Source organism: Chaetodon auriga, chromosome 13 (assembly GCF_051107435.1).
Source record: "Chaetodon auriga isolate fChaAug3 chromosome 13, fChaAug3.hap1, whole genome shotgun sequence".
Classification (NCBI taxonomy): Eukaryota; Metazoa; Chordata; class Actinopteri; order Chaetodontiformes; family Chaetodontidae; genus Chaetodon; species Chaetodon auriga.
Window position 1 is genome coordinate 15,300,371 of NC_135086.1, and position 23,339 is coordinate 15,323,709.

Here is a 23,339-nt window from a genome sequence, read left to right on the forward strand (position 1 = left end):
GATAAACAAACCCCCCTCGCCTGGCTTTCAAAGCAGCCCAGCAAAGCATTGTGGATCCTGGAGTACCAATTGGCTCCAGATTTGGCTGATGTGATGGGATTGCATATGAGGAGGGTGCGTGGGTGCAACGCAAAGCAGGTTTTCAACTTCTGAAATGCAGAATGCTTGTGTGTAACGTTGGACTTGGGATCATGAGCAATGCGTGAGACGCGTGGAGCCGGTGCTGCTGCTTGCCTGCAGGTCTCGTCCGTATTCAGATGAGGAGAAGTTAAGATGCTGTATTGAGTTCAGAGGCAGACTGCGGTGATCAATAGCACTTTTAAAGCAGACCAGTGGAATGTAGTCGCATGTACAGTATAGACAGTCTCTCATTCCCTGCTGCTATTGATTCAGATACACAAAAGAATGCAAACTGATGTAAACACACTCTCACACACACACACACACATACAGAAGCAGTGCAGCTCAGTGGCAGTGCTTCACTTGCTTGACTGAATGTGCTCTGACCTTAACCATTCACGCAGAACACACAGCATCTCCCGGCCCTTCAGGAGTTATTTGGAAATCAACTTATCATCCTGAATGCTCGTTTACCCCCCACCACCCCCTCCCCGCGCCTCCCCCATGTGCAGCCACACTGTTTATCCTCAACCGGACAGATCTGAACTGCCGTATGCGCAGACATTTTGCAGGGGGACAAATACTGGGTCCTCCTCCCACTCCGTTTTCTAGCAGCGTCTCCATGACACAGTGATCAGTTACCTTGGTAATGCCATCAGTAACCGTGACGATGTGATCAGTTGCAGACTGAAAGCCAATCAGTAACCATAACGCTGCGATCATTTGGTGTGTAAGGGCACTATCTCACAGGGGAAGGCAAGTGAGTAATTCCTTTTTCTCATTGGCTGCCGAGGCCCGGCTCAGTCCCTGGTCGTGCTGTGTGCGTCTCCTCCACCTTCTGTCTTTTTTTGGTTTTTTGGGGGGGTTGTGCAGTCAGACCTTCATTTAGACTGATGATTCATTTGTCAGAATGTAGGACGTCTCTCTCTGCCTCACGCCTCTCCTCCCCATCTGCTTTTCCCTCTCTGGTTTCCTAAATGTTAACCACTCCTGGCTAAATGAGCGGCTGGCATTTTCAGTTCCTCTCTCAAAGAAGTGGGATAAAGGGGGGGGTGTGTGTAATGAGGTGTGAATCTGACCAGATTCATAATTGAGAGACTTTAACTCATGCTTCCATAGGTACCTGCTCAATATGTATGAGCTGCCTCACCGGCGTTGTGTTTGCACATACATCCTCGTGTGCATGCCGAGTTTTTGCATGAACGCCCCTGCAGCCATGGTTCTTGTGATGTGCCTCTGAGAGCTTTCATATGCTTACTATGCATATATACACAAGCCGACCTCACCCCCAATACCCAGCGACACAACAGCAGAACTCTTTCCCTCAGCTTTCTGGCCGTGCATTACACCACCATCTCGCATTGGGAAGAAAGACGTGCGTGTGTGCATAAGAAGGCTTGCAAATGCGGAATGACACTCCTCATTAAATCATTGTAGAACTTCAAAAGCAGAGAGGGAAAACTAGCATCAGAAATGGAGATCTTGATCCAACATCCATGAATCTTAGATCAGCAGAAGCGAAAAGTTGCATGTACTGTAGATAAAAGCTGGACTGAATCCGCACAGAAGCAGTCAGCCGGTCAACGTGGCGTTTCGTCAAATGAGCAACGTGCCTGTGGCCCAGCCCAGGCCTAGTTCCTGTTCCAGATTGCATTAGCGACACACTGCTTGTGTCCAAGTCCCATGGGTCATATCAGAGGAGTTCACTGCCATATCTGCACACACACACACACACACATACTCACACTCACACTCACACAATATTTTTATGTTCCTTGTGAGGGCAACCTTGTGCAGTGGCTTGGCTTGAATTATCCACAACAGGCTTCATGGAGAGAAGCACTGCACACACAGGAGTACACACCCCATCGTACTCATGTACACACAATCGTGCGGTACATGGATACACACTTGAGGTTGGGGGGGGTTACCTCCCATAGCAAAAGTGTAATTATCTTATGGTGGAACACGATTCGATATTAGCCCTCATAGGAGAGGATCTCCACGAACACACACAAAAACATAAACACACAGTATACAGTTGCACATACAGTAATATCGGATTCCACCTGATTGAGTTTTCTCTTTGTCTCTTTCTGAAATGCAATAATGGCAAACACATGTTCAGCATGGCAGAACACCAGGGAAGCCTCAGTCTCTACGACACAATCTAATATCATCTACTCATAACTCAAACTACACACACACGCACTCGTCATCTCTCCAACACACACCCAGAGAAAACACGCAAAACTAATTATGCAGAATTTTCCCTAATGGAACCGGAGTTTAGATTAATGATGGTTTTGGGAGTTCAATACGTTTTTCTCATCATTTGAGTGTGTGCATGTGCGCATTGGTGTGCGCGAGTGTCTGGCATGAGGAGTGGGATATTAAGACCGTCTGGTTATTGGCTGAGCTGCAATGATGAAGGTAATGATGGAGGAGAGGGAGGGGGGGGGGTGTCCCACTTAGAGTTTCTCCTCATCTCCCTTCGCACACCTACGCTCGCCTGGCTACCTTTCACTCACATGATCAAGCGTCACGACGAAGGAATGGCTGCCTTTTTTGCTTATTCTTATCCTCTTATTTCGCTCTCTCGTGGTTGCGCTTTGAGTTAGAAGATGTATGCCTCCTACTTTCTCCTACTTTATCTTGTCCTGCCTCATACACTCTCTCCGTCTCTCTATCTGATAGTTCTTGAGGGTATATTCCCATTTAATATGGGCTGGCACTAGCAGATGCCGCATGTGCTCTCCTTTTATGCCAGTGGAGTACTTGCCACCCAGCTGTTATTGATAGCACTGGTGTTGCTGCAGTGATTGGAGATTCCTGCTTATCAGGGCACGGATAGGAGCTGTCTGTCTTCATTAGGACCCGGCCTATCACACTCATGCCCTCTTTTCTCACTCCTACTCCATCTCTGTCTTTCTACATTTTGTACTCTCTCTCCCCATAAGTCTCTTTTAATGTCTTCTTTCCCCTTCACTCACACTTAGCTGCATGTTTCCCTCCACATACGCCCCCAGTTTCTTTCTCACTCTTGTGATTTTTCAATATTTTATAATTCCTTGCTCCTCTCCTCCACCTCATATTTCTATCCATTATGTTTACATTTTTTTCAGATAGCTACTTTGCCATTGTCAGTATTTCATAAATTATAAGAATGTGGCAGCTGTGCTTGTTTGCACACAATGGCGGCTTTATCACAGCATTATTGTTGGTGTCAAGGTTGTAAATCTTTTCGGTGCCCTGGATTCGGCTGCAGTGGATATAGTTTGAGTTTGCCCACTAGCTCACCTGAGGCAGCACTCTGTGTACAGGCTGCAAGTATGTCTGCAACACACAGCCTGCCTCTCCTACATCTTATACAGCGCATATACAAATAATCAGAGTGCACTCTCTGCCTTTTCATTTGCTGCACACACACACAAGCGCACAGGGTCATAATGGGTGATAAATGAAGAGCCTTTGAGGGGTGCACTGAAACAGAAAATAATTTCATAAAAGACTTTTGATTAATCACGCCTGTTTCAGACATTCAAGGTCAGGCTCCTTCGCTGTGTCTTCTTCCTCACAAGAGCGAACCCTTATACTCTCTCTCATGCAAGAGCACGTGCACATTTTTCTGTCAAATCCAATCTAGGCCTCATTTCCTTCTTCAGCCAAATCTGCAGACACAATGAGATTCTCTGTGTTGTGTCCTTCCATCTCTCTTAAGCACCTGTGTGTGTGTGTGTGTGTGTGTGTGTGTGTGTGTGTGTGTGTGTGTGTGTGTGTGTGTGTGTGTGTGTGTGTGTGTGTGTGCGCGCGTGCGCACGCTTGTGTGTTCTGCTGCTGCTGTAATTGAAGTCATAACTCAGAGCTAGCTACAGTGCTGCTGCTCCCCATGTAAATCAGTGGCTAATAGTGGGAGCAGAGCAGGAGAGGCTCAGCTCAGTGCTGCCTCCTGAATATATACATACACACGCACGCACACGTGCACGCACAGGCTCGCTCACACACACCAGCCTCTAGCCTGCACTAACTGAATGACCACTGTTCTCTGTGGTTTAATGAGCATAATGTGTTTTATGCTTATTGGCAGACCCGTTTCAAACACACACACACACACACACACACACACACACACACACACACACACACACACACACTGGCACACATTTCAATCTGATATGTCTTTATGCTCTCCACTCTGTGCCAGCTTCTTTTAGGCCATTAATCTCCCAGAGTTCCCTTACCCTGACCTCTGTCTCACCCCCCCCACCCACCCACCCCACCCCTTCCATCCATTTCCCCGTTGGGCCAGCCAGCATCCAGCAGTCACTCTCTCAGACAGGCAGGCAGGAAGAGGGAAAGTGCAGTCGGTGCATCATTGTGTTCATACTGATGGTGGAGACTAGGAATATGTATGAGGGGAAGTTTCCTGTGTGTGTGTGTGTGTGTGTGTGTGTGTGTGTGTGTGTGTGTGTGTGTGTGTATTTATGTGTGTCTCTGTCTGGGTGTGTTCAAGGCTAAGACTACTTGCACAGATCCCCATAATTAGCGCAGTCTTAATGATATTGTAGGGGGAATTGGAAAGGGGAGGAATGAGGAGTGGTAATATCCCTCTGACACAATGGGTTCATAGACACATGGCAGTCATTAGCATCGAAATTAGGCTCCCAGTTCAGCAGAGGAGCCACTTTTCAGTCAGGGGAACTCCATCCCTCATTGCCTCTGACTAGCAGCCCGCTCTGATCTGTGCCCCCTGTGACAGAAGTAAAGACGGGCTGGAGTGCGCAGCATTGCATGCGTGCATGTTTTTGTGTTCGTATGTGTTATGTGTAGTGGCAGAGGTTGGCAAGGAGCAGCAAAGCCAAAGTGAGCTGCTCTGCAGGGGATCGGGGCGTGTCTGAAGCCCTCAGTCCTGACATGCTTGGGGTCCTGGCCGTGGATTAGCCCATGGCTGTGCTAACGCTAACGCTAAAGGCGGAGCAGGCAGCCATTAAGACTATAAGTCCTCTGGAGTGGAGCTTGAGAGACTGCCTGCTGCTTTCTGAAATCCCCCCAGGAGCATGTTCACACTTTCTGTCTTTTACATCTCTCTCATCTTTTCCAGGCTCTCCCCCTCCCTCTGCACACTCACTCTCATTCCCCCGCTCTCTCTTGGTAGGTGCTCGAGAATATCTTTTTGGTTTGGTGATATATCCCTAAACTCGCCTACTTTTCTCTCATCCTGTCTTCTTTAAAAAAAATAAATAAATCCCATCCCTCTCTTTCTGCATCTGCCTTTCTACTTTGATTCATCGCTCTCATCTCTTTATGTCTCTTTCTCCCTGTCTCTTGGCCTCCTTCAGCTAAGTGGAAACATTACATCTGTGGCCCAGCGGATAGGTTGTCAGCTCAGTGGTCATTAAGTACATATTAGACTATATTTAAAAAGAGCCAAAATGTTAGTCAGAGACCCCACCAGCACCTCTGCTGTTTGCACTTCATTTAGGCCTCATTAATATTCATGAACCCACAGGTGAGGCGGCTGAATATTCATGTTAGTGTCAGGTGATTAGGCAGAGTGTGATCAGGAGAGACATAGATCACAGAAACGCAGAAGGGAGGGAAGAGGTGATGACTGGTCAAAACAAAGTCTGCGATGAAGGGGAAACGAGAGGGGTGAAACCGGCATTTCCACCCTGACGTTTAGAGCCACTCTTGCATTAAAAGACTTCACCTGGAGCAGCGGAATAAGACAGAGATGGAAAATGAATTTAATTTCCTCTCTAGCCAAAGAAGAAAGGATAACACTCTTTGATTTACCAATCTCGGCCTGCATTCTCTTCCTCTGAACGCTCGGCCAAGCAGTTTCCAAGCTCCTTTGAAGTCATCCTAAAAGTTAGTTGCAAGCATGTGTGTGCGCTGTGGTTGGTGTGTGCTGACATGCCACAGTGGCATCCTTAGCTGCGCACTACTCCTCCCCTAGGACTCAAACTTGTTTTCATCTGCTCTGCTTCACAGTCGTGTAGTGCGGCTTTTGGGGTTTGGGGTGCACTCTGCTGTCTTTCTTCCTTATCAAACCTGGCCTGCTGTTTGTAGCCTTTGTGTACTTACCTCCACTGATAAATAACAGGAATAAAGACAGCTTTGTCTTAACTCTGCAGTTCTTGTAGCTATTAAACAAGACAAATTGGGCACACATGGGAAGGGGTGAGACGAGGGTTCAATGAGCCAATTAGTGACTGCTCTTTGTGGGTCTGTGTGCACTGTAATGACGCTACATGCCCAGCAAACTGCGGAAACACAAGTATCTCCAGTGGAGCTGAGATAGTTGTTTGGTGCGAGGCATTCTGTCTGGATGCAGCTCATTTCATTACATCTCTATTCTGCCCAATAAAAAAAATTCTCACGCACTTTCCAGGCCAAGAATCAGACTTTTAATTAAATGTAATTTAATCATGCCTGGTGATATAAACAAAAGGCTCTGGCCTTGTTTAATTGAGTCTACTCTTTTCCTGGAAGATAAGATCATTGAGGTCCTTAAAGGTATCTCAGCCATACCACGTTGTTACTGGAGACAGGGTTGCCCTGGAAACCACAGAGGCAGGTGATATGTAGGAGAGGCTGTCAACATTCATGCTTAAGGTTAACTTGAAAATTATGAGTTTTTAATCTTCTGCCTGATTATACAGGCAGTTTATGCCCCTGTTTTTTCCAGTGCAGAAAATAAACTAAAACAGTTAAAGGCTGGTGCATATAAAATGAGCCTGCACTTTCCTTCTCACTGACGCCAGGTTTGACTGGCACATGAACTAATGCAGAGCAGTGAGAACAAGTGTTTCCAATTATGGATTTGTCTTACTTTGTAGATGCACCCTTGAGGCTCATTAAAGAAACACAGTAGCAAAAAACATGCGATCACACCTAAAATAGGTATTGACAGCCATGCTGACACGCAGGAACACTCTACTACTCTGGCTGTTGACAGGATGCACATACATGATGAGCAGCCTTGTTAACGATGTGTGATTAAATTGGGTCTCCTCCCACAACATACTGGATCTACCCTCATCAATAGCATAATGCATAAACAGTGCAGACTGTGTACACATCATATAGAATTTTCTAGCTGATTTTCTGCTGCTTGCATCAGCAGATGCATTGATGTAGCTGTGGTGGGATGGCTGTACTGTAGCTGAAGGAAGAAACCTCACTCTCAGTGGGAATGGACACGTGTCCAAGGATGTGACAGGCTGGTCTGTGAAGTTGCTGTTCTCTTGCTGAGACATTTCACAGCAATGGGATTCTGGAGGGAATGGAGACTTTAAGGTTGTTTTGGGACATAAAAAGATAGCATTTCCCGTCCATTTATTTCTCTTCCGCCTTTTTGCCCATTGCGCTTTAATTTTATTAGGCCCTCTGTCCCTGCTTGAGTGAGTGCTTAGTTATAATAACTTGTAATAGCTCATGATGCTACCTAATAGGGCCTGAATAATTAGCCTATTTTAGCTTTGAAAAGGCATTTCTGTAAACACTGATGTACAGCAACAGGCTTTCAGCCCCCAGTTTTTCTCCTGGCTGCGGAATCAAACTTCAAATGGGAACGGCAGAGAATTGCTTTGTCCTGTGCCAATCCAATCCTGCATGGTTCCACTTCAGGAGGTTCGGAGGTAATTCTCCTACAAAAAAAGAAAAAAATGATTGCCAGGATTCTGCAGGGCTCGGCAGTAACTCCGGATGGAGAAATTGTCAGGCTTCCTACCAAGTCTCTAGTGGGCACCGAGGCAATGATGATGACTAATTTGAGATGCTAGCTCAAAATGCTGTTGCACAACAGGGTGGTCTGGCGTTGCCTCGCAGTCATGCATCTTTTGACGTTTGCAACCGAACGTGTGCATGCTGTATACGCAGTGCAAATATGCATGATCACAAACAGTGATCATTTGAGCACGCACAGCAATCTGTGGATAAGGCTGAGGTTGTCTAGGCAGATGGCTGTGACCCTAGGCAGTCAGTCAGTCATTGTAAAACTCAGTGTGAGCTAGGAGGGTACGTGAATTGGAGATGCAGAGGGTTGTTTAAGAATGCAGGAGAGGCATAGAGAGGGAAAAGAAAGGCAGATGACAACTTGTTATCAAAACCTGGTTAATGCAGTGTTTGTACCTCAGCAAGGCTGGATACCGTTTGAATTTTTTTCATTTGACGAAATGTTAAAGGCTGCCTAAACCCAAGCACTACAAAAACTCAGTTAATTGCATTAAAAACTGCATTTGACAGGCTTCTTCTGCAAATGTACGTCCAAAAACTGTATGTGTTTGTTGCTGTGTGCATTCACAAATCATCTGATGTTTGTGTTATTTGGACAGTTCTGGTAGACATCGATCCTCTGATCCAAAAATAGATTTTCCACTGTCTTTTGATGGGAAGGGGTGGCAAAATGACGTGCATGTCTGCCGCAGAGATCAATTAAGGGAATTTGTTTCCCCAAATTGAGCTCAGCCAAGAAACAAGTGTTGGCTTGCTGTCAGTGTAGCAACACTAGAAAGTGCTACCAATCAAATTGTAATTGTGTAAGTTAAAGATTGTAAAGTGTCTGATAGAGATGGTCTGCGCCGGGTCTCCCATTTCTGGTCAATGAGGCTTGAAACTGCACTTTATAAATTCACATATATGGAGAATTCGTTTGACTTTCATTCAAACTGGGTGGTATTTATCTGAGTGCAGATAAACACCTCCAGGATTATGATTGTTTGAGACAAATCTTCGTTATCTAACACTAATCTTAGCTGTTTCAAGATCTCCTGAAGTAGCAGAGCAGTCTCATTCCTGTCATATAATGTTGAATGTAAAATACAGCAGGTCTTATGGCTGGGAAAATGAGCTAATCCTCCCCCCAAGCATTTGACAGCGGGGCCCTGGTCGCGGTCACACCTGATGTACCTGCAGCTAATCCTATCCCACAACCGATGTCACTGTAACCAATCCTGTCAGAGCACTCAGGGCAGCCTCAGCTCCTTCCTGACATCTCAGTCACACCTCTATATCATCTCCTCCCTCTCCTATCTGCTCTCTTCCCGTCCTTGCTTGACTTTATAAATGCATTCCTTCTTCTTTCTCTTTGCTTTCCTTTTTGGCAGAGTGACAGACCCCCTGCTCTGCTTTTGTCTTGTGTCTTACCTAATTATATCCATGGCCCTGCTTCACAATCCACCCCCCTCTCCTTCACCCTTGTCTCTTCAACTGTTCTGCATCTTATCTTACGTTTCTCCCGTGATACCAGCAGACCTCCCATCCCCTAAGCTTTGATTTGCCTGACATTTCCTCCTTCTTCCTCTTTGTCACCTGCCTTACCCACCCACCCACACACCACTATCTTTTCCTGCCCTGCTGCCACCAGAAATAAACTCAGCTACTGGTCGTCTGTCATGAAACAGAAATTGCATTGTGTACCTGTCACCAGTGCTCGCGTTTTCTTGCACCCAAAGGAATGACTGTCTTCTTTTTCTCCTTCCCTCCTCTTGCCTAATTCTTTGCAGAGAGCAAGTTGCGAGTGCAAAAGACCAACCAGTCTCAGGTGTACGTGGAGGACAGTCGTGTCAGGATCAACTGCTCCATCTCCTCCCAGACCAGCCAGGACTCCCAGCACGCCGTGATGTGGTACGTGAGGCGCGCAACCGGGTCAGAGGCTGATGAGCTCCTGCTGAGAATTGAGCGCTCGGGGGCCTTTGAGTACGGCGCCTACGCAGACGAAGAGAGACTGCGGCGGCGAGTGCAGGCCGAGAGGCTGTCACCCCGTCTCTATGTGCTGACGCTAAACAGAGCAGAGAACAGTGATTCTGGGACGTACTACTGCCTGGTGGAAGAGTGGCTGAGCGACCCAGATGGAGCCTGGTATCGACTCTCCCGGGAGTCATCAGGGTTCACGCAGGTTCTGGTCAGACAGCCAGGTGAGCAAACAGTCAGAAGTGCTGCTGTCTTTAACAAAATGCTATTTATTCCCACTGCAGGGAAGCAGCAGCTGCCTCTTTGGGCCCACATGCTGTCCTGCTTTAGACCAGTTGAACAATATTGACCCAGTCCCTCCTCCAAATCCCCCTCACCTCACTCCCACATGCTCTGCCCAAGGCATCAAGGATGTCTCACTCTCATGACCTTACACCTGCCCCGGGCAGAGCTCAGGAGGCAAAAAATGGGTTGAAGTCATGCCAGCTGTCATGTGCCGTGCCGGAGGGCAGAGCCTGGCTCAGACCAAGAACCCAAACCTCTTGTCCTGTACTCAAAAACGCCCAAAGCACTCAGAGACATAATGTACCTACTGCCACCCAAACAATGACATCTCACCTCCCAGTTATCTTAAGCACACTCCCCCTTGTATTTTTTTCCTCCCCTTGACTGACTTTCACCTTCGCCCACATTCTCTTACCACAAACTTGCTTCCCCTCATCTGCAATCAAACTCAGTGCCCCTCAAATTCAAATAAATAATGAAAACAACCCACCCATCCTTGGCATACCCTTTTTTTGTATGAACAGATTCGACACACCAGCTGAAGGTGACTTTTTGTCAGACGTCTGTGAGAGCAGTGTTCTTCTGCCAGGTGTCCTGTTTATAATGCAGAGTGAAATCCCTCATATGGCAACTAGAACGCGAGGAACAGAACTTCTGGTCGTGAGCCAAGAGGGCGAGGAAAACGCATGTATTTTATGCAGACAGTGAAGCTGACACTGCTCAAACAATTAGGGGAGCTACAACACATACACAAATGCAGAGTTTGCGCACTATAGGCTTTTCTTTGTGTGCAGCATTGACTCCCTTTCATGCCTTAGTTTAACCTTAGAGTCTAAAAAAGTTAACATATGGTTGTGTGTGGAAGCTCACCCGGGGCCTGGGTTATTATTAAACATTTAATCAGGAAAAGTATAAAGTATATTATTCATAACTATATAGGTTTTTACTTTTAATGCTACATAAACATCTACATAATAGGAATAGAATATGCTGTCTAAACATCATGGATATTCATTAAGGTGCTAAAAAATGCATTCACCTAGGCAGTCATCCAGAAATCAGCTTGTCGGGAGGAAACATGAGGGGAGATGTGTGCCAGCACTCGCCGTTTTTTTTTTTTTTTCTTGCTCTCCTGCTGTCCTTTCTGCTTCTCATTTTGCTTTAACAAGAAGGCCGTTCCAAACTGTGTGTGAGAGGAGGCAGGCAAGCCAGGTCTTTACTGCCATTTTTTTTTTTAACTGCAGTGGAACTGGGTCATTGTACCATCCCTGAAGGGTTGTAGCATACCCATACAGACAGACAGACAGACAGACACACTTGCCTTGGGATAGGATCTAACCTTGCTGGAAAGCTAAAAGAATGGTGATAGCTGTGGGCAGCACAGTGGGATTTATTTATTTTTGTCTTATGTTTGCACATTTTGAAAGTTTGGTGTCCCTGTTTCCAGAATCATGCGCTGGTTTGTTCATTGAAGTCTGAATTAAGGCTACGCTACTGAAGAATGCCGACCCCAATGTCAAGACAAGTTGACTATTTACAGTCCGAAACACAGAGATACTCAGAATACTGTCAAATAATCATTTCAGAAGCCTGAACCAGCACAGTTTTGGCTCTAGTTCGCATAGATTCTGGAATAGCTGCACTTCATGTAAATTTGAGTAAATGTGGTCTGTGGTCAAAGAAACACTGTTCATTTCGATACATATCTGCTTTTTCTGCCCCCATCTGTTTCTCTGTCTTATCCTCTTGGACCTCCACAGAGGTGCGACTGCAGGTGGAGGAAATGGAGTCAAACGTGACAGTAGAAGAGTCCGACTCTATCCGACTGGGCTGTAGCATTCCTTCCCAGTCGTCCCGAGACTCCCGCTTCTCCGTGTCCTGGTATGTGGAGCGCTCCGAAGACGAGGACAGTGACGACCAGCCGGGCGAGGAGGAGACAGAGCGCGAGTGCGTGTTCTCCATCGGCCACGACGCCGTTTTCGGAAACGGAAACTGCAGCCCCAGAGAGGAGGCGGGGCCAAATTCCCGCCTGCAGTTCGAGAGGATGACCTCGGACCAGTACAGCCTGACCATTCAAGGGGCACGGCCAACAGACGCAGGCCGATACTACTGCCACGTCGAGGAGTGGCTACTCAACCCCCGCAACGCCTGGTACCGCCTGACTACCAACAACTCGGGGTTCACTATCGTCAATGTGTTACAGCAAGGTGAGTCCTCCATTAACTAAATCCTCTGAGCGTCTCTGAGTGTCGGTAACAATGAACACTTTGACAGAACTATACTTGTAACAAAGGCTGTCTTCTGACATTATACTGGCAACTGAAGATAGCACAGGATGTAATTAACTGCTGCTTCTTCGGATGTTTTGCATATGTATTGTCATTTGGCCCACTCCTAATATGTCATCTGTGTTACAGTGCATGTAACAAGAGGATATCATAGGCCAATTAGGGAGCTCTCTGAACATACTGTGCATGCCATCCCTCCCCTGGATCATCTGGCTTTTCAACCTGCAAAAGTTACTTTCAAGTCCAGTTAAAAGTAGAGCAAGAGATGGCTGCCCACTGTTCAGCATTAAAGCTGAGTGATTAACGGATCTCAAGGTGTGGAATAGAGTCGTTTACCAGTGTCAGCAAATAAATGAAGTGATGCTACAAGAGTCATGAAAACCCAGTTTCTTAAAAAGGCCATTTCAGTCTGTTGTTTTCCCCTGGACCTTTTTACATCCGTGAAACTCTTTGATTTGTCTCTCCTCCATCAACAGTGTCCACCCTCCAGTCCGTGGTGTGCTCCAACGACTCCCTCTTCTACTTCGTCTTCTTTTACCCCTTCCCCATCTTCGGCATCCTCCTCATCGCCGTGCTGCTAGTGCGCTACAAGAGCCGCAACAACAGCAAGAGCCAAGAAGGCAAGAACGGCGCCCCCCTGCTGTGGATTAAAGAGCCTCACCTCAGTTACTCTCCCACCTGTCTGGACCCACCCGCGCTCAGCCTACACCCCGGCTCCGTCGATTAAGCAAGGGTCCCCCCCAGCCTGCCTCGCGTGAATCGTGGATCCAGCCAACACAATGCCAGGGAGCAGATCTGGACTCCACCTTCAGACCTTACTGTCGTTCACTGCTGTGTTGAATTAGTCAATCAGTTGATCAGTTTTAAAATTCCTACCCTGGTGGCTGCCTGTTTTATGTTAACAACAGTGTGTTTTTTTTCGGTCTGTGTGTGTGTGTGTGTGTGTGTGTGTGTGTGTGTGTGTGTGTGTGCGCGCGCGCGCGTGTGTGGACTAGAATGGATGTGCCGTGTTAGCACGATTAATCGTACGAATGCGAAATGAAGGGCAAGAGAGTATCATGAGCCTCTCTCGTTTCTGTTTTCTGTGAAACTTAATCTCATAGCTGCATTTTGATTTTTATTATCTGAATATTTGTCTATTTTTCAAAAGAGAAAAAAAAAAACTGCGCACACAGAGATCACCGGCCAATCCGGGAAGAACCTTTAAGAGAAGGAACTCTATGATCGAATCCGGCTCTGAGTGGATGCCAAAAAAGTCTACGCACTGATCCAAGAGCAGCCACAGCCTGGCCCACTATGTTGGTTGCCATAGTGATTCTCTGCGCCCACTGACTCCGTAGCTGATGACTTGGTTGCCAGCCTGCATAGAGACAAAGGCAAGGACACACAAGTCTGTGTCCTAAGTGAGGATGTGTGTATGTGTGTTGGCCCACCTGCCTCCACAATGAATTTGCCTTGGCAGATAGAAACAGGTCCTCGTGCGCCACTTAAACACTGCCAGACACTCTGGCCTTAGTGAGAGACTGCTCCGCTCTTCTCTTCATCCTCCTCTCTGAAAAGAGACAGCGGCAAAGAGAACAAGAGGGAGGAACGTCAGAAATAATGGAGAATAAATGAACAGTCCTCACCTGCTGAAGATATATGTACTTTGACTTTTTTTTTTTCTTTCCAGTGCCAAGACCTCCTTATGTCCACTCTGTCCTCTGCGGCTTATGTTTGAAGTTTAAAAAGCGGGAGGGGGGGGCAGCTGATTAGTTTTGAGGCAGATTGTAAATATGTCTGCTCACCTTCTCCTGTGGGTTTATGGGCCTTGTGGGCGCTTTTTACACTCATGTTAAATCAGTTGAATTGTCCTGCTTAAATTAGGCTACACAGTGGAGGTTATTGACTGACATGAAATTCTTGCACATTTCTTCATGTGGCCCAGTATGACCACCCCGTCCTGTCTTTAAAAGATATCAGAAGCTCAAAAGAGGCATATTAGTTTAAAAAAAAAAAAGAGACTTTTGATTTGAACCACACTGAGGATTATGTGTAGATGTGTAGTGAGACACTCTAAACATGTTATCTGCACATTATAAGCAAACAAATTGATGGGTTTTGGCAAATGTTTGACTTTTGTGTTTATTTTAAAGATTTTTCTATTTATTGTTTTATACTACTTTGCATAGCTTTGTAAGATTTTTCTTTTTGCTTTGAAATTCTCTAAGAACTGTGCTGCTTCTGTTGCCAGGCAACTGCACCAAGCAGATTATGTCAATAGCCTGTGTGTTGGCAATGTGGTAGATGTAGAAATGCTAGATTTGTCCTGCGCATTGCAGTCTGTAGCATTTCATACCAGATTGTCAAGTTTGGTCAGTGTCAAAACACTGTATATCTATACCTATAATGAAGATTACTGTGGCTTTACATGTACAGTAGTTGAACAGACAAGTCACAAAAATGAATTCACTTACTGCTTTTGCTTGAGTCGCGTTTATTTAGTGAAATGTGATGTAACACCTAGGTAGGATGTTTGATCAAAGACAGCTGAAGCTGAACTGTTGAAACGTCTTTTAATCATGGATTCTAGCTGAAGGCGTCATCCTCGGCTCCCCTGACGCAAGGCAGAAGGGTTGCAAATCTGTGTCACCTTCCCTGGAATGCAACTGCCAGGAGAGGTGTGAAATCCTCTACCCGACCTGGTCCCAACCCTTTCACTGCCAGACTGGACATGAAAACTCTTGAAAAACTTGACATTGTTGTCTCAATCGTGTCAACATGTATATTGCATGACAATACTGCAGGAGGAATTTTGATGTTTTGTAAACGTTGAACTCTTTGAGCATTGTGTTTGTGTGACAGAGCAGTGCCCAATCCCAACCCCCCAACCCCAACTTCCTGAGCCAGGAGTCAACACAAAGCCCGGTCCCTCTTCATTTCCAATATTTGACTGCCAATTCCAGATGCCCTTTGAACCTGTGAAGTAATCTGTTTCAAGAATGGGTGTTGTGGAGATTGTGTTTGATATTATTGCTCATATTTGTCTTTTTAATGCTTTGCTTTTATGCAGCACTTCATTAAACAGATTTATGTCAAAGAGAAGCACGTAGCTGATACTGACACAAGCCACCGAGTTCTGAGATTTCCACCTCCTTCGTTGTTTTTCAAGGTAACCACTTCATTTCAAGTAAACCACACTTTTCCAGGTGGTTGAAGGCCGGTGCTGTTTCTTCAGGGGAGTTACAAATTCAGCTTCAACTAAAGCCCACAACTTTTACTGCTTTTCAGGGAACTAAAAGGTTCCTCCAGCCCTTGGTTGTATGCGTTTCCACCACCATCTAAAGTTCTGTGAAGATTATTTAAATTGGTCCACTGATGCATGAAAAATCAATGGTCACACCTCAGTTTTGCATGTGACTGTATGACAACGTTGACCGTCAGTGCATCCGTCATATGCGTCCATTGGTAACTCCACGTTGATACGTCAAAGCACAATGAACAAAAACAAACTGGTTTGCGGCTGCAGATTTTTAAAAATGGTGGCTGAAATAAAATGCTGCGAGTCGTCAGCCAGTCAGAAATGATCAGCGCTGTAAGCTGCACCCCCAAAGTTCCTGTACTTTTGGAAAGCACTACACCCTGAGCAGAGACTTTTGGGGGGGTAAAATAATGTCCCCAGAACTTAATTTAGACCCTAGTCCATGTGGTAAAAGTGTATCGAGCTCCTCCAAAGGTTCCTGGTCCCAGGGGAAAGTTCCTGCGGAGGAAACCCAGCTTGGATATCTTCAAAAAAAAAAGGCCCATTGATTATCTGCCCATCCTCTCATTATCAGCCTTCTGTTTACAAGTGTTTTCACCGAAGTGATATTGATGTGGATAAAGAATCTTGAGCAGAGAATTGGGAGAGTGTGCACATCCAACCTCAGCTGAATACAAGGTCCCAGGCAAAAGCAGCACACGGTAGAATAGATAGGCAGTACACACACTGAATATTGCAAGCTCCCAAGTAGTTAACGAGGCAACATTCTGGCCATCAAAATCTTTGTCAGGCAAACAGAGAAAAACAGAAAACGTTATCTCCAACTGGAAGAATTACAGCCCATGGCACATACAGAAATTCCCATAAACCAAAAGATTATCCATTATATACTTAAACTCATCTGGCAACTATGCTAACACTGGCTAATAGTTTATGCAGAGTATATAATGTCCATTTTTGATAGAAATATGTGCAATAGTGTGATTGTGCATGAGAAAGATGAGTTTGTAAATGGTGGAGTTGTCTTGTTCTCTGTATATATGGCCTGTTTTCCTCACACATCAATATCTTCCTAACAAAGACCCTGGTGGTTGAAATGTTACCTCATTAAACTGCAATATACAGTACGTGGACTACCTCTCTTTCTCCATTATAAACCGTCTTCAGCCTCCTGTTGCTATTTGATGTGACTTGCTAGTGCGAGTGAGAAGTATATACATCAAAACTGCAGGAAAGCCCCTCTGTGCGTTTTCAGGCCCCAGTATCACCAGGAATAATTGATGGAGCTGTTGGGAATGTCTGATGCGATTTGACAGTAATGGTTGCATATCTTATTGACTTGCATTTCCATTGGCAGTAAACTCTAATGGGGAGCTGATTTCAGTTTTTCATGAACGAAACTACAGGAGCTTGTTTGTTGGTTGACTGATTGCCTTTTATAAATCTTGAACATTCCCAGAGACGCAGGTTGTGTAAATGGTGCCACTGAACAGCTGCTGCAGCTTCAGTGTGGAAATCATAACCCTCGACTTAATTCATGCATAATTGATTTCATCTTTCTAGACTTGAGCCAGGGAGTGCAGGGTGTGGCCGCGGCCTGTGATGTCACAGGGCTGCTGCCATCTTTGGAGCTGTACAGTTGAATTCTGAATGTTTTTTTGTAGTAATAATATTAATACCATCCATAGCTGCCTCCCAGGATTCCTCCAGATGTTCTGATAGTGTTACAGCTGCCTTTTGAGGGCTGCATGTATTGGCTGTGTGCTGGCTCCAGAATTTAGGTGTAAAATAGTTTGTGGTGATGCTTTATTTTCAGTGATGTATTTTTCTATGACCATGGTTTGTTTCTTTTCTTTTTTTTTTTCCTTTGTTATTCTATCAAATAGTTGCCATCGTGACCATTAAAAAGGCACTTTGCTATTGTCGGTTTATTGCAATAAAATACATTCAGTGCATCTTCCTGTTTTCCTTTCAACAATATGCAGTTTGTAGTATTTGGAGATACAGCGCACCATTATTTGGCATCCTTTAGTAAAAATGAACAAAATGACATGTGAAAAATGTTTTTATTCTTTCTCTTTCTGATCTTTCACTCAAAAATATCCACAGATTTAATTGAAGTAACATAATTGAAAGAAACAATTTCTTAGCTTGCAGCAAATATTCTCTCAAAATATGTTTGCCACAATTATTGGCACCCTTTCATTTAATATTTTGTGCAGCCTCTCTTTGCCAAGTTAACAGCTCTGAGTCTTCTCCTTTCATGCGTGATGATGAACACATGGCACAGAATCTGAGACCATTCCTCCGTACAGATTCTCTTCAGATTCTGAGGTCGACGCCTGTGGACTCTCCTCTTCAGCTCATCCCACAGACCTTGGATGGGGTTCAGGGCTGTGATGGCCATGGCAAAACCTTTATTCTGTGGTCAGTGAACCATTTCTGTGTGGATTTTCTCAATCATCATTTATGACCCATTGGAAGTGTGTGGCAGTGTCTGTGTCCGCAGAGACCGTCAAACATCAAAGACGTCGTGGTGGATATAAGGTGCTTTTCTGTGTGGCTGTCTTTCTGTCTGCACCAAACCCACTTTTGATGTTTGTTGCCAAAAAGCTCTACTTGACCACATAACGCAGTGGCACTGAAAGTCCCAGTAACGTTTGGCAAACTGTCAGGCTTTAGTTTGTTGTTGATTGACAGCAGAGCCTGTTTTTTTCCGGCAGCCCTCCCAAGCAAGTTGTGGCTGACGTAGTTGGCGTCTGAGTTTTAGAGACTCTCTGACCCCAACGCTCACTAAACTCTGCAATTCTCCAGCTGTGATCCTTGGAGATTCCTCTGCCAGTTGAACCATCCTCCTCAGTGCATGGGTCAGTGTAAACACACATCCTCTTGCAGGCGTTTTTTGCCCCTACACCAGAATGATAATGGGTTCAAACCGTAGTTTTTAGCACCGGCACAGCAGTAAAACTACGTGTTGACTATGTGAAATCACCTTGATAGTGGAAGTAATTAAATTTTCAACTGGTCAGAGATTTTCTTACATCCATCCTTTCCTGATTTGTGCACTTCAACACCTTTTTGTTGCACATTGCCACTACGTTCTGAGGTCTAAGGGAACTAATCAAGAGTTCCTTATCAAGTGAACTTAAAAATGTAAAATCTGACTGGAAATACACTTCAGGTAGATTTTAATCAGGATTTTCAAGGGGTGCCGATAATTTTTGCACACATGTTCTGGAGAAAAATATTTATTCAATGACAACATGTCTTTATTTCAATGATTTTGCTCCAATTGAAGTTAAGAAGATTTTTGTGAACATTTTGGGTGAACCACAAAGAGGATAAACAGCAAAGACATTTTGTTACAGCCTGTTTTGTTCATATTCACTAAGGGTGCCAATAATTCTTGGGGGCACTGTTGGTTATTAAAACAACTTATCGATCCAGTTTTCTCACATCTACTACCAGCACCCTTCCCAGCTATCGAGTTCTGCTTTAACCATAAACGCAATGTTAATGCCCTACAGGCAGCAGGGCCTTGTTGAGTTGGTGTGGGTTTTTGACCTATGAGCCCCTCAACAGTGTGAGGGTTTCTTTACTCTGCATGTTCAGTTGGGTCTGTGTGTGTGTGTGTGTGTGTGTGTGTGTTTGTGTGTGTGTGTGTGTGTGTGTGTGTGTGTGTGTGTGTGTGTGTGTGTGTGTGTGTGTGAGTGAGTTGGGGAGAGAGAAGTAGTGGGTCAGCATGTCAGAGGATAAATGCTGCTTAGAGGGAATCTTGCAAGTTAACCAGCCACTTTTTGACAGCCTCAGCAAATCACATCTTACCATTCATAACTCATCCAATGCAGATGGACTTGCTGACACTTCCTTCCTCTCTTACACACACACACACAAACACACATACACACAAACTCCCAAGCGGCAAACCAGTCCTTGCCATTTGTAAACTTCTCTCCGACTCCTCGCATGAATTCAGAATAATGCACACATACCCAATGAAGCCAAAAACAAATGCTGCCACCCATTCCATAAATCATGGTGACATAAAGGGAAAAGAGCATTCGCGGCAAGAAAAATCAAAGTTTGGTGTGTGCTTTTGGAGTCACTGGATCGTGTTCTGGGTGCTGCGATGCATTCAGGTTCCCCTGCAAGAGCTTTTGGTCGACTCTTGACAAAACAATCTGTCTTGAGTGAAAGAGCCCCCGCACTCAAAGATCTATTGATGCTGCTGGCGCTGATAGCAGGCACACTGATATTGCTGATGTTATTGTCAGCCAGCTCTGTCGCAACTTCAGAGGATGCAAAAACACTGAATCCTCCCCTTTGAGCACTATCTGCCTGCCCCACTTTTCCCCTGATTTTTGTTCTTCCACTTTCGCACACACCCTATGAGGAAAGATCTGTTTTGCATAAAAGTAAGCAACGTTCAGAAATCCATAGTCCTCACTGCGGATGCAGACACCAGAGGGCACACATGGACAGACAGTACTTAACGATCCAGAGCAGCAGGGCAGCATTCAGGCAAATAGATTATGATTTATCACCAGTGAGAGACGAAGTGCTGAAGAGAATGCAAAGATGGGACATTTCTTCTCCTGCTCTCATTGCGGTGAGCTTGCATGCAGCATAACAGGACAGAGGAGAATCCATAGAGAAAAGCAAACAGGTGTGACTAGAAACCATCATGTGATTGGATCACACCAGCCGTGACACCCGGCAACATGTTGATGTTCCAACATATGAGCACTCAGTATTCATTACTACTTTATTCTTTATACTACTGCAGTAGTTCCCAGTTCAGTAAGTATCTCCAGGAGAACATTTTGCCATGATGATACAAACACACACACAGAGAGACTCACAAGGTGAAAACAACAAATATCAGAAGGGAATATTGCTTGTGTGCAACATGCTGACTTACCAACACACAGCGCTCAGCATCCACTATGTATAAGCAGGACAGACATGATTCTGTTTTAGAGGGGAAGACATAAGGGGCTACAGAATTAACAGCTTGCAGAGTGTGACTGGTCTTTTGAGGCATGTGCACAGCTTGTTGCACTCACCTTTGTATACCACATTGCTTTGTGTGGTATGACTCACTGTGATCTAAGTGTGAGTCAATAAGAACAGCAAGAAATCTTGTTAATACAGGGACTCTAATGTTCATGTCTCGAGCCGTGCAATGGTTTGCCTCTGTGGTTTAAGTAAAGGGAAATGTAAGTGAGTTATAAGAGGGGGAGAACAGATGTACCACCTGTAATGCTGAAAATAGCACTGCAATTTGTTATTGATGTATCAGCAGCAGTCAGTAATCTCTTGGGCATCTGTGTAAATTCTGCTTGGAAAAAAAGTGAATCAATACATGTATTAGGAGCCTGTTAGTTAAGACTGTTCACTGGAAACGTGGTAAGAGTTTGCTCACGATCGTCGTGGAAACCAGAGGCGAATCACATGATTCACAGGCAGCACAGAACACACAAGACACCTACTGACATCCAAACAACAAAAACACTGAGGGTCCCACATCATTCATTATGGATTAAAAACATGCACAAATTTACAAACACACAAAATGACACGCACACTGGAATATTCTCATCTCATCCATAATTGATTAGCACTAAAATCTTGTGTGTACTTCCACTGGCTCTGCCTAAGACGGAGTAAACTGATGCTAAGGTTGCTACTAGGCAGCGCTCCCCTGGGACTGCTGCATTTAGTCTCTATTCTCTGAGGCCCTGTGAAAGCCTGGAGATTCAGATGTTGAGCTAATTAACTGTTCCAGGCATTCCTTGTTTTATTTGTTTTATCCTGAATTTAAATGAACATGTAAATACCTGATAGGTGGGATATTTTATAATTTAGTAGGAAAATATTGCCAAGGCCATTTTCTCTTGACCTTTTCTACTTCTATCTCGAGTTTGGTCAGCCCATGTAGGACTTTTCAGAGGATGTTAGTGTATGTAGCTTCAGTGAACAGGAGCGGATGCAGGGAAAATACCAGTCCTGAGACATTTTTAAACAAGCCTTAGAGTTAATGACCGTGCTAGCCGCTTTGTGAGGTTGTTCTTAGGCACGGCGTCATCATCGCAGCTAAAATCCATATGCTAAGATGCTCACAGTGACAGTGCAGGCATAATGTTTAGTAGCTATGTTTACTGAGTTCAGCAGATTAATGTGTTTGCATGCCAACATCTGCATATTAACACAAAAGTGCAGCTGATGCTGATGGGAATGGCATTTGTTTTGGCCATTAACCATTTTGACCTGATAGCTGAAAAATTTAGGGCTCACCTCTGTGATTAGAGTCCGCCATTATGGCGACATGAATGTCTGCCCCAAATCTTACGACAATCCATCGAATAGCTGTTGAGACATTTCAGTCAAAACCACAAATGTCAGCTTCCTGGTGCCAGAGGAAAAGACTTGAGCGTTGAAGTCATCAGAGTAACATTCATGGTCTGGGAAACATTAATGTCTGTGCGACATATTAATTACAATCCAAGAGTTCTGGACATATTTCAGTGTGGACCAAAGTGGTGGACCGATCAAACGACCTGCCATCCCCAGAGCCACGTCGTTAGCATGGTGAAAAAATCTGGCTTTGATGTATTGTACAGCAAACAAGATGAAGTACTGACTTTCATTTCTTGGAATTCATCGCAGACCAGCTAAGCAGAGTTGTGGCTACATAAAAATAGATCCATACAGGCAAATAAGAGTATATTCCTGATTTTCCTACGGGCATTTTACACAACAGTATAAATGGGGGCTGCAAGCAGCAAAGGGCTGCCCCACGACCTGCAGCCCCCTGTATCATAGGTATGATACATACTGTACAGTAGCCCATGTTGCTGCAGGGCAAAGAGATCTTTTGTACTATTATTCCAACCAAGTTGTTTTTTAATTGTTAATAAGACCATACACACTTAATCAGATGAAGCCTTTCTGCATAAGTAAAGGTGGTAACAACAGTGAGCTAATCAGCGATGCGCATCTTGTTCTCCTGTGGGATGCCAAGTAATTATGAATGAGAAGGAGCAGGCAAAGCGAGTTCACTAATGTGCCTTTAGTGCTGAAGACAAGGAGGGAAGCAGAAAGATACAGTAAAAATTCCACTATATAATGATCCCAGAAAGGGGGGAAGGGTGAGTCATGGAAGCAAAGAGAATGCAACAGGGAAAAGATGGAACAAAATAAATGGCAGCTCAAAGTGCAAGAGAAGAAAAAAGAAGGGGCTGGTGGTGGCGCTGGTAGTGGTGGTGGTGATGGGGGGGATGTAAAAACCCTGTTCCCCTGGGACGAACAGCTACTTCAAACAGTATCTTTGGATGAGCCCTTTGAATATTTGACAGCATATAATATACAAGGGTTCCACATTCAGTGAATCATCTCTCACCATGGTGAATACAGTAAAGACACTGCTATCAGAATGCTCGAGACCCTGGTGTGAAATGTCTACATGTGGATTTTAAACCTACTCATACTTGGTGTAGCCGCTCCCTGTAGTGGTGATGTGTGCTCCTGTGGGCGAGTATTAGCCCCTGCGGTCCATCAAGGCCTTTGCGAAAGGAAGGGGGGGGGGGGGCTGCTTTTTGGTGATCTGACCGCCTTCACTGTCTGGGTGCGCAGCCTGTGGTACTCTGTTGAAGTCTGCACACATTCCCTCACGGCAGTGCTATGAAGATCAAAAGCTATACATGATG

At 45.1% G+C, this 23,339-nt stretch overlaps 1 protein-coding gene across 2 annotated transcripts in view; it reads left to right on the plus strand.

The window, feature by feature from the left end:
- Positions 1-17,585, plus strand: part of igsf3 (immunoglobulin superfamily, member 3) — a 71,228-nt gene extending 53,643 nt beyond the window's left edge. For both annotated transcript variants that reach the window (XM_076747404.1, XM_076747405.1), the window contains exons 7-9: positions 9,630-10,040; positions 11,862-12,308; positions 12,866-17,585. In XM_076747404.1, the coding sequence (XP_076603519.1) occupies positions 9,630-10,040; positions 11,862-12,308; positions 12,866-13,116 (1,109 nt within the window). In that variant the 3' untranslated portion in view covers positions 13,117-17,585. The remainder of the gene's footprint in view (positions 1-9,629; positions 10,041-11,861; positions 12,309-12,865) is intronic.
- The last annotated feature ends 5,754 nt before the right edge of the window (positions 17,586-23,339 follow it).